This window comes from Petaurus breviceps, unplaced genomic scaffold, assembly GCF_028583685.1.
Source record: "Petaurus breviceps papuanus isolate PSGF00001 unplaced genomic scaffold, PetGlider_PUasm1.0 185, whole genome shotgun sequence".
Lineage (NCBI taxonomy): Eukaryota > Metazoa > Chordata > Mammalia > Diprotodontia > Petauridae > Petaurus > Petaurus breviceps.
Window position 1 is genome coordinate 41988812 of NW_027185797.1, and position 12546 is coordinate 42001357.

The 12546-nt window shown below is 49.4% G+C and overlaps 1 protein-coding gene across 1 annotated transcript in view; it reads left to right on the forward strand.

The window, feature by feature from the left end:
* The window catches only part of NPAS1 (neuronal PAS domain protein 1), a 15628-nt gene that overhangs the window by 2337 nt on the left and 745 nt on the right, over positions 1-12546 (forward strand). The window contains exons 3-10 of the mRNA XM_069088288.1: positions 5843-5925; positions 6235-6324; positions 6914-7097; positions 8047-8168; positions 9169-9350; positions 10974-11080; positions 11658-11805; positions 12143-12237. Of these exons, the coding sequence (XP_068944389.1) occupies positions 5843-5925; positions 6235-6324; positions 6914-7097; positions 8047-8168; positions 9169-9350; positions 10974-11080; positions 11658-11805; positions 12143-12237 (1011 nt within the window). The remainder of the gene's footprint in view (positions 1-5842; positions 5926-6234; positions 6325-6913; positions 7098-8046; positions 8169-9168; positions 9351-10973; positions 11081-11657; positions 11806-12142; positions 12238-12546) is intronic.

The following is a 12546-nucleotide window of genomic DNA, read 5'->3' on the forward strand; positions in this document are numbered from 1 at the left end:
AGAGAGAGAGAGAGAGAGAGAGAGAGAGAGAGAGAGAGAGAGAAGCTGCAAGATAAACTCCCAATCTATGAGAATCCAAGATCCAAATAATTCAGGCAGAAAGGTAAAGGGTAAAATGAACGACCTCTTGCCTCTGGGATCACAGGGAATCCAGGGAGAAAAATGGCTTCAAAGAAGGCTCACTCTACCGGCGTTCATCCCACCCGAGCCCCAGCTCTCCAGGAGGCCAATGCGAGTTAATATGCCTGCAATTAGCCTCGTTGGTGCAACAGGCACTGAGGAAAGGGGAGAAGGGGAAGAGAGGGAGGGGGTGAATCCCAGGCTCTAGCCTCTGCTTCTTGTCCTTTGCCTTTCTCCCACTCTCTCCCCTTCATCTATCTCCCTTTTCTTTTTCACTCTCTCCCATCCCTGTACCTCAGTGTCCTCACCTTTAGCCCAGTCTCCCCTTCTGTTTCTCACTCTCCCTTCCCTCTGCCCTTTACCCTTTTCTCCTGCAGCTCTCTCTCACCCCATTCCTCAGTTTCCCATGGCACTGGTTCTCTTTTTCCCTTTCTCCTTTTCTGTCCCTTAGCCACCCCCACTGCATTCCAGTCTTCCCTCTGGCCATCAGTGTCCCTCCTCTGTGTTCTTCAGATTTCTGTCTCTCTCCCCATCCTTTAGCCCCCTCCAAGCTGTCTCCATCTTGTCTGTTTTCTCTTCTTTGTACCTTAGATTCCTCTCTGTCCCTCAATTGCAGACCCTCTCTGTCTCTTCATTTCATTCTTCAATATCACCCTCTCTGTCCCTCAACCTCCCATTTTCTCTGTTGTCTTCTTTCTATAGCAATCTTTTTCTGTGTACCTCTTTCCTCTCTTTGTTTTCTGTTCCTTAGTCTCTCCTTCTTTCTGTCCCCTCTCCCTTTGTCTCCCCTCCATCTGTACCTCCTTCCTTTCTTTCCCTCAGTCTCCCCTTTCCCTGACCTAAAGTATCTGATGGAGGGGAAGGCGGAGGGGAGAGACTGGGTAGTGGATTTTTCTACAATATTAAACCCTGGTCTGAGTCAGCCGACCTGGGCTCTGGCTTTGACCTGATTCCTTGTGTGACCTTGGCCAAGTCTCTCCCCTTTTGAACCTCGGCTCCCTAACCCACAAGATAATCTAGTCAGGATAGATATCTAAGATGTCTTTTAGCTCCAAAGAAGAGTGGGGAGGGTCCTGTGTCTTCAACAGAGTCCCCATAGTTGAGAGACAGGGGGAGAGAAGAAATTGACAAGCTTCTTGCTTTCCATTGCAATCTAGACACGTTTCTCTGACTTCTGGGGCAGGTCATTGTCCTTCCTCCAAACCGGCAGTCTCTGAAGGGGGGGAGGGAGAGGGGGAGGATAGGTACAGGGAGTGGCTAAAAATGCTTTGGGATCTTCAGAACTGGCTGCCATCTCCACCCCCCCCCTTAGTTGCTGGGGGGGGAGGCAACAAATGTCCTTCCAACCCCATGTCCTTGTAGCTGGCAGCACCCAAGCATCCCAGTGCCCCTATCTCAGTGCCCCCAGCTAGCTATCCCCCAAAGCAGGGGAACTCTGGTATCTGAGTACCCCCCCCCCTTCTAGGGGAAGTGGGGAAAGCTGAGCCTCCTTAAAGATGCAGCTCCCATCCCCAGGCCGGCTGTGGTGGAGACAAGCCAGAGGGAGCGAGAGGAATACCAAGTGTGTGCCCTGTACTGCTGGGAGGGAGCTGGGTTCCAGACGCTGGGGTGACTTCTGCCTTGTCCTAGTCACCCTACTGAAGCACAGTGGCTGGGGGAGTGTCTGATTATCTTCAGATACCCTCCCTCTCCTTCCAGACTTCATCTGGACCTTCTCCCTGGCACAGAATGGGAGGGGCAAGAACAGGGACAGGGAAAGTTTAAGTCCCTAGATGCCTTGGTCCTAGATGGAGAGGATGACTCCATTGGATCAGAGGCAGTGTGGTGAGGTGGAGAGAGCCCCGCATTTGGAGTCACAATTGCTGGGTGGGAGCCTCAGTTTTACCACAATTACCAACCCATATGACCTTCGGCTAGCTTATCAACCTCTCCAATTTCCACTTTTATAAAATGACTAGATGGTCTTAAAGGTGCCTTCCAGCTATAATCTTATAGTCCTATTATCTCTGAAGAGGGTTCTCATTTCCTGCACCCCCCAAGTCCAATCACATACAGCTAACTGCCCAGGGTGTTATTCAACCTATACCCCAATCTGGCTAGACCCTTTCAAGATCTGAGACCTGAAGGAAGTGGGGTTAGGGTGTTGAGAAAAGTGAGCTGATGTAGAGGTGAAGACAGATGATGGAGGGAGAGGGTGAGGGGGGGAGAGATGATTGAACGTTGAGAAGAGACTGGCTTAAGTTGGGGAGAGGATGGTAGGAGTGAGGGGCAAAGGGAGTGGATAAAAAGCAACAGGAAGCAAAAAAAATGTTCTGGGAGAGGATTGAGTTGTGAGGGGAAAGGTTATATGAAAATATATCATAGCTGAAGGCAGCTATATGGCACAGTAGATAGAGTGCTGGGCCTGGAGTGAAGAAAACCTGAGTTCAAAGCTGACCTCACATCCTTCCTAGCCATGTGACCCTGGGCAAGTCACTTAACCTCTCAGCCTTGATTTCATCATCTGTAAAATGGAGATGGCATTGTGGATAGAGTGCCAGGTCTTGGAATCAGAAAGACTCATCCTCCTGAGTTCAAATCCAACCTCAAACACTTACTAGCTGGGTGGCCCTGGGCAAGTCACTTAACCCATTAGCTTCAGTTTCCTTATCTGTCAAATGAGCTGGAGAAGAAAATTGCAAATCACTCCAGCATCTCTGCCAAGAAAACCCCAAATGGGGTCGTGAAGAGTTGGACGTTATTGAAAATGACTGAACATTAACAACAACCACAATACAATGGGGATCGTATCTACCTCCCAGGGTTGTTGTGAGGATTGAAGGAGAAAATTTGTCAAATGTTTTGAAAATCTTAAACTGAGATATGAGTGTAAGCTGCTATTATTAAATATGGAAATATGATCATAACTAATATGCATCCATCTAGCCCTTTAAAGGGCACAGAGAACCTTATACCGTGCCACCATTCATCCTCAGCACTCCCTGGGAGGTAGGCACTATTATTTGTCCGCATTTTATAGCAGAAGAAAGTGAGACTCGGGAAACAAGCAGTTTTCTGACCCAGGTTACACAGCTAGTAAGTGTGGCTGGAGGTGTTGGAGTTTTCTATGTTCCTGCTTCCAAAGTCCACCACTCTATTCACTCTGTGGAAGGAGTGGGGTGAGGATCTGGGGGAAAGCAAAGTGAGAGGAATGGGAGAGATAAGGAAGTTAGCCAGGAAGGGGAGGAAGAGGGTTAAAGTGAAGAGTGAGATGAAGGAAGAAGAGTCAAATAAGATGTGAGATATGGGGTGACAGTTGAGAGAATGGACAGTAGTTGAGGCAGATGGGGAGAGTCAGACAAGGGATAGAGACCAGTTCTGGAAATGATATGGAGAATGGGCAGAAAGAAGCAGGCGGAAGGCTATGGGTGTGTCTGGGGATTGTATATGTAAGAAGAGAGGGGCAGGGTGGATGTGGAACTCTAGGAGAAATCAGAATGTCAGGTAGGAAGCAGGGAAGCAGGGTGTTTTGGAAAGAAGAAATGAGTTGGGAAGTGAGGACAGGTGCAGGAACCGGAGTTGTAGGGGCAGTAGAACTGTGGGGAAGGAAAAATAATAGTGGGACAGGCCTGAGGGGACTAATAAAGATAAAAACAAGGGAAGGAGCCAGGGGAGGAGCAGAGAGAGGTGCCAGTGGGGGAGAGAGGGAAGAAAAAGGGCAGCTGAAGAGAGTGAATAAGGGATCTAAGGGGGATGGGATGAGGTAGGATCGAGGAGTGGGCTGGAGATAAAAGAGTGTGGGAGTGAACTGGGATGGCAGGAGGCTGAATTGGGGAGAGAGGGAGAAGGGGAAAAAGTGATTTGGGGAGATAGAAAAGAGGGATAAATTGGGGAGTGAGGAATGAGACCTGAAAATATCCCAGGAGATGTTCTTTCCTTGCCCCATGCCTGAGAGAAGAGCAGAGGTCTGGGACTGGGAGTGGAGAATTGTTTTTGGGGGGAAGGGGAGGCACCTGATCCTCCTTCTCCCTCCTCCACCCAGCTCCCTGCCAGCAGCTTTCTAATTCCCCCATTAAACGTTTTTAATTATAGGCGGGCTCTGTCTGACCCGAGGGGTTATTTGCAGCAAGGAAAAATGAGAGAATTAAGGGAAATGACAGAGAAAATTGCGACAATTATCGGGGAAGGCATTGTTTCCCCTGTCTGTCAGGGGGAGCTGTTTGTGAGCTTGGGAGCTTGGTCCCCCCCCACCCCCCTCCACAGGCATTGTTTGCTGCCGGCTGCACCCAGGCTGGGAGCCCGGGGAGGGAGCTGGCCACCAGTGGGGGAATGTTAGTGCCTTGGGAAAAGGAAGATTGGAGGTATGGGGGCAGAACACACCCAGATCCCACTGGAGTGAGAAAGGTCTTGAGTGGAAGGGTTCAGATCTAGGTTGGAGGTGGACCAGGCAAAAGTTATTGGGCCCTTTCCAGATATTAGATTTTGGGGGCAGGGGGACTGGCTGCTTTGATCCTATGTTCAGTGTTAGAAAAGACATGATATGTGATGAAAGATTACAACCAGCAGACATTTAGAGCTCATTCCATCCCTCTCCCAGGCTGGTGAGAAGGATGCTGCTCCTGTCCTCCCCCCCTCCCAGATTTGGGGAAAGAGGCTTCTGCCCCTGGGAGATTCCTAAGGCTCGGCTGCCTCTCCTAGGGTCTCCTCACTGCTGCCCTCCTTGGACCCTTCTGCTCGGGGAGCCAGGGAGTAGTGGGTTCATGGGAGGTTTTCTCCGGGTGAGTGTTGCTGCATCAGCTGGGACTGGGTTCTCGGCTCTGGTCCCTGACCTTGGTCCTGACAGCCACAGCCCAAAGAAATAGACTGAAGCAGCCGCATGTGTGTGACTGCTTCTACGTCTGTGGAATTAACAGATCACTTCTCTGAAAGTAAAATTAATTAATCCTGTTCTTTGGGAGAGTACGGTGAGGGAATCTGTGTAATGAATTACCTAATCTGTGTGAGTCTGTGTCTAGGTATTTTGAGTGCGTTGAATTGATGCCTTTCCTGACTCTGTATGAGGGACATAAGATCAAAGAATAATAGATAATTTATAGGCAGGGAATAGGAGACCCAGAGAGGTTTGCTTAATGTTGAAGGTAAAAGGATGAATCAAGCTTCCAACTCGGGTCTCGTGACTCCAAGTTGAGAACTCTTTCCATTGCTTCCCATGTCTGTAACTATGATGTGTATGGAGTGTGTGTGTGTGTGTGTGTGTGTGTGTGTGTGTGCTAGCCTAGCCCAAACCACAGCAGAGCCCCAGAAAGGAGCATTGGCTCCAGAATGAGGTCCTAACAAGTCTATTCTCACTTCCTCTGACTGAAGGTAAAAGACAAGTGGGGCATTGTCTTCAGAGAGCACAATAAAATATGATTTAGAGATAGGGAAAAACCTCACAGACCATCTAGTCCAAGACTTTGCTTCACATATGAGGGATCTAAGGCTCAGTTAGAGGAGTGCAATGATTTGACTATGGTCACAGTCACAGAGACTGAGGGCATTTGAACTGGTGGCATAGAATCATGGGATTTTAAACTAAATAGGGCCTTAGGCTTCATCTGGACCAATCCTCTCATCTTTAGCTAAGGAAATTGAGACCCAGAAAAGTCATGTTATTTGTCCAAGGGCACAGAGGGGGGAGAGGCAGACAGACACACAAATGGATATCTAAAATACAGACCTCAACCCTACCGTCTTTCCTCAGTCTCTGGTGCCCCTGGTCGGAGAGAGACCTCTGCCCTATTCGCGGACCTCTTTGAACAGCATTTGGGAGGCCACATTCTTCAGGTGAGGTCCCAGAAGCCCCCCTTCCTTCCCTGCCAGGAACCCTTGAGCTTTCCCTCTCCCCACTTCCCAAAATCCAGGATGAGAGAAGCCAGACACCAGAGTTTCCTGTTCCTCCTTCACCCCTTCCACTCCCCCTACCAGCATAGCCCTCAGGGCCAGACTAGCTCTCTGCCACCACCTGGTGTCGACAAAGGCATCCCTGGGGTGCTTCTCCTACCTCCAAGACTCCTTGGAGGAGCTAAGGAGCTGGTGTGCCCCAGCCCCCTGGGTCCCTAGCTCACCTCTCCAGGTCTCTCCCCAACACCCCAGTCGCTGGACGGGTTCGTGTTCGCCTTGAACCAGGAGGGCAAGTTTCTCTACATCTCAGAGACAGTTTCCATCTATCTGGGCCTCTCTCAGGTAAGCCAGGAGATAGAGGCCCTGGGCATTCAGGCTCTACACCTTACTTTGGAATTTCCCCTGCCCTCTGCCAGTAGGAACTCAGGATTTTAAGGCTAATCCCTTTCTCCTGACCTCCTCTTCTTCTTTTGTCTGGGCACAGGTTTTGGGGACCTCAGGTGTCCAGGCCCCCAGATACTCCCCCTCCCATTGCTTTCCAGACCCTGTCCCTAACACCCTTCCTCCTCCCTCCACCCCCCACTTATTCAGGGGTCATGGAGAACTTCAAAGTCCATTTTGAAGAAAGGAGGAAAGAGCAATCCATAACAGGAGGGACTGCTTCTGTGTCCACTTCCCCCTTCCCTAAAAAAGTAAAGGGGGATAAAGGGCACTTATTGAGAGGGGGAGGGACACAGAGAAGGCAGGGGCATGAAGGTTTGTCCTGAGCTGTCCCCACAGAAGGCGAATGGATAATCCCATCCCTTCCCCTCCTTGCCCAACCATAGAAGGGACTTCCCTTTACCTAGGCATTTCTTGGGGTAGGGCAGAGGGCAAACAAATGCCTGGCCACTCCCCTCCTCCACACTCCCCTCACCCCCATGGCCCGCAGGTGGAGTTGACTGGCAGCAGTGTGTTTGACTACGTGCATCCAGGGGACCACTCAGAGGTGCTGGAGCAGCTCGGGCTGAGGGCTCCACCCCCTGGGCCTGGGGTGCCTCCTTCTGGCCCCTCCTCCTCCTCTTCTTCATCTTCTTCATCCTCAGCTTCCTCAATCTCTGAAGCCCCAGACACTGGTAAACTCCCCCAAGAGTTCTTCCCAGGGGAGGAGGGGGGTCCTGGCTTCTGTGTATGGCTACATTTGACTTTGTGATTCAGCATGCTGATTTCAACAGGATTTTTGTTGATTGAATCCTCTGGCCTAAGGCCCCATGGGGAAGCAGCTAGCTAATTCAAGAGGGCTTGGGTGGGGTGGGAATCAAGTCATAAGAATGATCACAGGATCTAAAGCCTGAAGGAGCCATAGAGACCATGGAGTCCATTCCCCTAATTTTACAGATAAGGAAACTGAGGCCCAGATAGAAAAAGAAACTGGCTCAAGGTCACCCAGCACAGCCAGGATGGGAGTCCAGCTCCTCTGCCTTCACACCCCAAACTCTTTCCATTCCAAACCATTGTCCTTCCCTCTTGTAAAGCTTCCCACCTCAGGTTAGCTTGGGTCTCAATTGGATTTTCTTTTCTAAAGTCTGCTCACTAAGAGCTCCCATCTCCTTTAGCTCCTTGTGGTTAATGGCAGCCCTGGGACCACAGGTATTATTGTCATTGTCACCCTCATTTTACAGATGAGGACACTGAGTCCAAGAGGGCTCATGTGACTTGTCCATAGTCACATAGGTAGTAAGACTCAGAACAGGCTTTGAACTCAGGTCCACTAACTCCAAAGCTCACACATTTTCCACTGCATCATGGGCTGTGGTTATCAATCACAAAGCAGTTAGTATGTAATTTGTGGCTCACTGGATTTGTGTTTGAGTGAGATTGCATTTGACCGTGTGTCTCTCCCAGTCTTTTGGGGATTGTGCTAGTGAGTGGGTGTGACCTTGTATATAAGAGGGATGGGAGGACATGGGAATCCCAGGGGTCTACAGTAGGGGGTAGGAGAGGCGTATGTTTAGTCTGAGGGCTGGGGAGGGAGGGTCACTGTCCAGAGGCACCCTGACCCCCTTCCCCTACCCCTTTTTTTAGAACTGCCCCCCCCTGTGATAGCTCCTCGAAATCAGCCTGGCTCCCTTGAACGTTCCTTCTTCATCCGAATGAAATCCACACTCACCAAGAGGGGGTTGCATGTCAAGGCTTCGGGATACAAGGTAAGCGAAGAACCCTCTCGAGCTGATTCTGGCTCCCTCCCTTCCCTAATTTGACAGTGCTTCCCCAGAGTCCTTTATCCCCCAATTCCCTGCCTTTATTGTGACATAAACATTCAATACTTTCCTTGTCTTTGGCCAAGCGAGTCCTCTCATAACACAGATGTCTATTCCTCTGTCCATCTATATAATAATAACTATAATAATAGTGTCATTGTATAATTATAGTTATAATAAATAACTGTCCCTCTGTCCGGCTATACACATATTATATGTATATGATATATACACATACATACATATATAATAACAACATTTACCTAGCACTTAAGTACCAGGCACTGTGCTAAATGACCTACAATTATTATCTCACTTGATCCTTAACAACCACCTTGGAAGGTAGGTGCTATCACTATTTTTTAAGGTTATCAAGGTTAAGTGACTTGCCCAGGGTCACAAGCTGTAGTGTCTGAGGTCAAATTTGAACTCAGGTCCTCCTGAATTCAAGGCACCATCTAGCTGCCTGTGCTATTATTTTTCTAGATGATTTTCCAGATGAGGAAACGGAGGCAAACAGAGGTTAGATTGGCCCAGGATCACACTAGTTAAGTGTCTGACGTCAGATTTGAATTCAGATCTTCCTGACTTCAGACCTGGTACCCTCCCCACTCTGCCCCCTAGCTGCTCTATCCTCTGTCCATCTGTAATTCCTCTCCCCAGTGATGATCAATGCTCCCATCTATGCTCTTCTGCCCAACCTGCTGTGGCCCTTATCCAGCTACACAATCATGGATTTGGAGTCAGCTGGCCTGATTTAACTTCCAGGTTCAGTCCCTTACAAGTTGGAGATGGGAAAATGACTTGTTTTTCTGGCTTTCAGTTTCCTCATTTGTAAAATGGGGGTATTATATAGTAGTATAAGGTTCCCTCAGTCCACTTATTCTAGTCCACCCTGGCTGTTCCACTACACTACTCAAGTATGTGTCCCAATTATCTCTCACAGGTCATTCACGTGACTGGTCGGCTTAGAACTCAGCTATTGACAGCCCGAAGGGGCCAAGCATTGGGTCTTGTTGCCCTAGGCCACACCTTGCCCCCAGCTCCACTCAGCGAACTCCCCCTGCATGGTCACACACTTGTCTTTCGCCTCAGTCTGGCCTTGACCATCATCTCCTGTGAGAGCAGGTGGGAGGACTGAGAAGTAAAGTGATGGGTGAGGTGTGGAGACTGAGAAATGGACTTAGGAGAGATGGGTGGGAAATAGATTGGAGTGAGGAGATGGGGACAGAGAAACGAAAGAAAGAGAGATAGGGAGGTGGGGCAGAGTACGTTAGGAACAGGAGCATGGAGGATGAAGAGATGGAGAAAGAGATGGGGACATGGGCTTAGAATGACGGAAAATGGAGGAAATGTAAAAAAAATGGATCAATGGAGGTGGAAAGCAGGAGCAGTGAGATGGGATGAGACGGAATGGAGGGATGGGATGGGAAGTTAGGGGATAAGAGTGGGGCTAGGGATGGAGTCAGTAAGGAAGTAAGCAGGGAAAGATATGAATTTGGACATGGGTAAAGGAGGAATGAGGATAGAAGGATGGAAGACAAAGGTAGAAATAGGAAATGGGGAAATGAGAAATGGAAAATAGAGGTGGGTGTTCGTAGATAATGGATAGAAGAAACTTGAAGTGGGGATGGAGAGACAGGGAAAAGAAATGAAGGATGGAGAGATGGATTTGAGAAATAGGAGGGATAGATGTGACAAAGAAGCCAAAGAAGAGGAGCCAGGGAGCTACATAAAGAGTAGATAGGTGGCAGGAGATGGGAAGTTGGAGATTAAGAAATTGAGTGAGAGATGAGAACGAATCTGAGGGACAGAGAGTTGGAGAGGAGGAGCTTTAGTGGGGAGAGAGATGGATGGATAAGATGGTCTATGGCTATTTGGGGACACAGAGATGATTGTGGAAGGAAGGGGAATGCAGAAATGGGGATACAGAATAGACATATTGGGAATGAAGATGAGGGGCTGAAGTGGAAGGACTGAAGACAGAGATGGGAAACGAGAAAGAGATGAAAAATGGAGAGTTCTTATTGCACCAGATTAAAGAGGACATTAATAAGCTGGTGTCCAGCAGAGAACAACTAGGATGATGAAGGGTCTTAAGTCAACGCCATAGGAGGACTGATTGAAAGAACTGGAAATATATAGCCCAGAGAAGAGAAGGCTCAAAGGGGCATTGTAATAGCTACGTTGAAATATTTGAAGAACGGTGGTGGAATAGGGACTAGATTTGTTCTATTTGACCCCAGAGGGGCAGACCCAGGAGCGACAGGTTCAAGGTGCAACAAAGCAAATTTAGTCTTGACATGGGGGAAAACTTCCTGCCAATTAGAGCTGTCCAAAGGAGAATGAGAAGCCTTGGGAGGTCTTCACTGGAAGTCTCTATGCAGACTGAATAGCCATTTGTCAGATATGTTTGAGTAGGAACTTTTTCAGATGTGGGTTGGAGTCAATGGTCACTGAGGTCCCTTTCAATGTTCAGATTACTCTGCAAATGGAGAAAGAAGGATGGAAAGAAAAGAATAGGGCAATAGAGAATTGGATATGGATGGAGGGAACGAGATGGATGGAGAGAGGAAAGGAGGATGGAGGGTGGAAAGGTGGTCTATGGAGAGAAAGATTGAGGGATGAGGAAAATAGGGATAGAGATGGGAGATGCAAGATGAAGTGAAGTAGAAGAGATGGAGGAAAGATGGGGGTTGGAGAGAGATGGGGATGTCTCATCCTAATTCCTTCCATCTTGGTCCCTGGCAGGATTAGTGACTACATGGACGTGGGCCCCTCAGAACTGATTGGACGAAGTTGTTACCAGTATATCCATGGGGAGGACGTGGCTGGAATCCGCCAGAGCCATCTGGACTGTGCGTGAACCCCCTGTACCCCTCCATTGACCCCTAGCTCCAGGAACCCACTGTGTTCCTCCCATCCAGTTATCAATGCCCATGGGGAAGTGCTTCCTTAGGTCTTACCCCAGTAGCCCACAGCAACTTCAGCCCTGTCCTCATTCTGCCCTCAGAGGAATCCTTAAGTAGTCAGGACAAAAGCTGAGCCAGAACTCTCCTTCCCTTGCCCCCTGAAAGTCTGTAAAATTCCTTTCTCTAGAGGTGTTTCTACCTCTGATTCTTACTCTCTGTTGGTCTCTTTCCTATCTTCATTTATCCGTGCCTTCCTTAATACTTCTTGTTTCTTGGTCTTACATTATCTCTTTGTCTCTCATAACATCTCTTTCTCTTCCCACTTCTGACTGTCCTCCTGTCTCTCCCCATCCATGTCTCCCTAATCTCTGCTTTGAATGTCCCACATTTCTCTGCCCATCTCTTCCCTTCTTCCGTCCTGGCCCTCATCCCTCCCATGTGTTTCCCTGCCCTTGACCCTGACTCCCAATCTCCACTTTGGTCCACACTCATCTCTGCCTTGGCCTTCCCCTCTTGGGGCCAGTGCTGGACAAAGGGCAGGTGGTGACAGGCTATTATCGATGGCTGCAGAGGGCTGGAGGCTTCATCTGGCTCCAGTCCGTGGCCACAGTGGCCATCAGTGGCAAGATCCCAGGCGAGCGCCACGTGGTCTGGGTCAGCTACATACTCAGGTGAGGAAGGCCTGAGCCACGTCTGGGTGGTAGGGTAGGGGCACACTCAGTCACTGGGGAAGGAGGAAACTTTCCATCTATTTAAGACAAACAAATTGGACCATCCAGTTCTCTCCAGTGGGGCAACAAACCCAGAGCTAGAGTGCAGGGCCCACCGTGGGGAGCTAGATAGAGATGGTCCTAGGGCCCCTGAAATTCCTAAGTTGGATCCTATCAGCTGAGGACTTGGTTCCCCTGCCCCCAAGCCCCTTCTAAGAACCTGGGACCTTAGGAAGTGGGGGGGAGGGGGACGAGTACCAGGGATACCTGGACTGTGACCATTTGCCTCTTACCACAGTCAAGTGGAAAACTGCCACATGGCCTTGGATGCTTTCCAGCTTCCCAGCACTGTCCCCCAAGAGGACCTGTCAGATCCAGAACCTGACATCAAAGGTACCTGGGCCAAAGCTATAAAGATCCCATGCTACCAGGAACAGGTCTGGAGGGCAGGCAGGGAAGGGGAGGGGACAGGACCCTAAATTCTACCCCTTTCTCCAGAGTATGATTCCCTTATCCCACTCATTCTGACATCAGACATCCCCAGAGTTAAGATCTGAGACCCCCAAGAACCTTCAATGACAATATCACAGTGGAAGTGACCTTAAACAGGGGAAAGTGTCTGCTCAAAAGGACCTTGGGACAAAAGTGGGAGGGCCCTTAGAACAGGGAATGTCAGGGCTGGGAGAGGCCTTAGAACAGGGA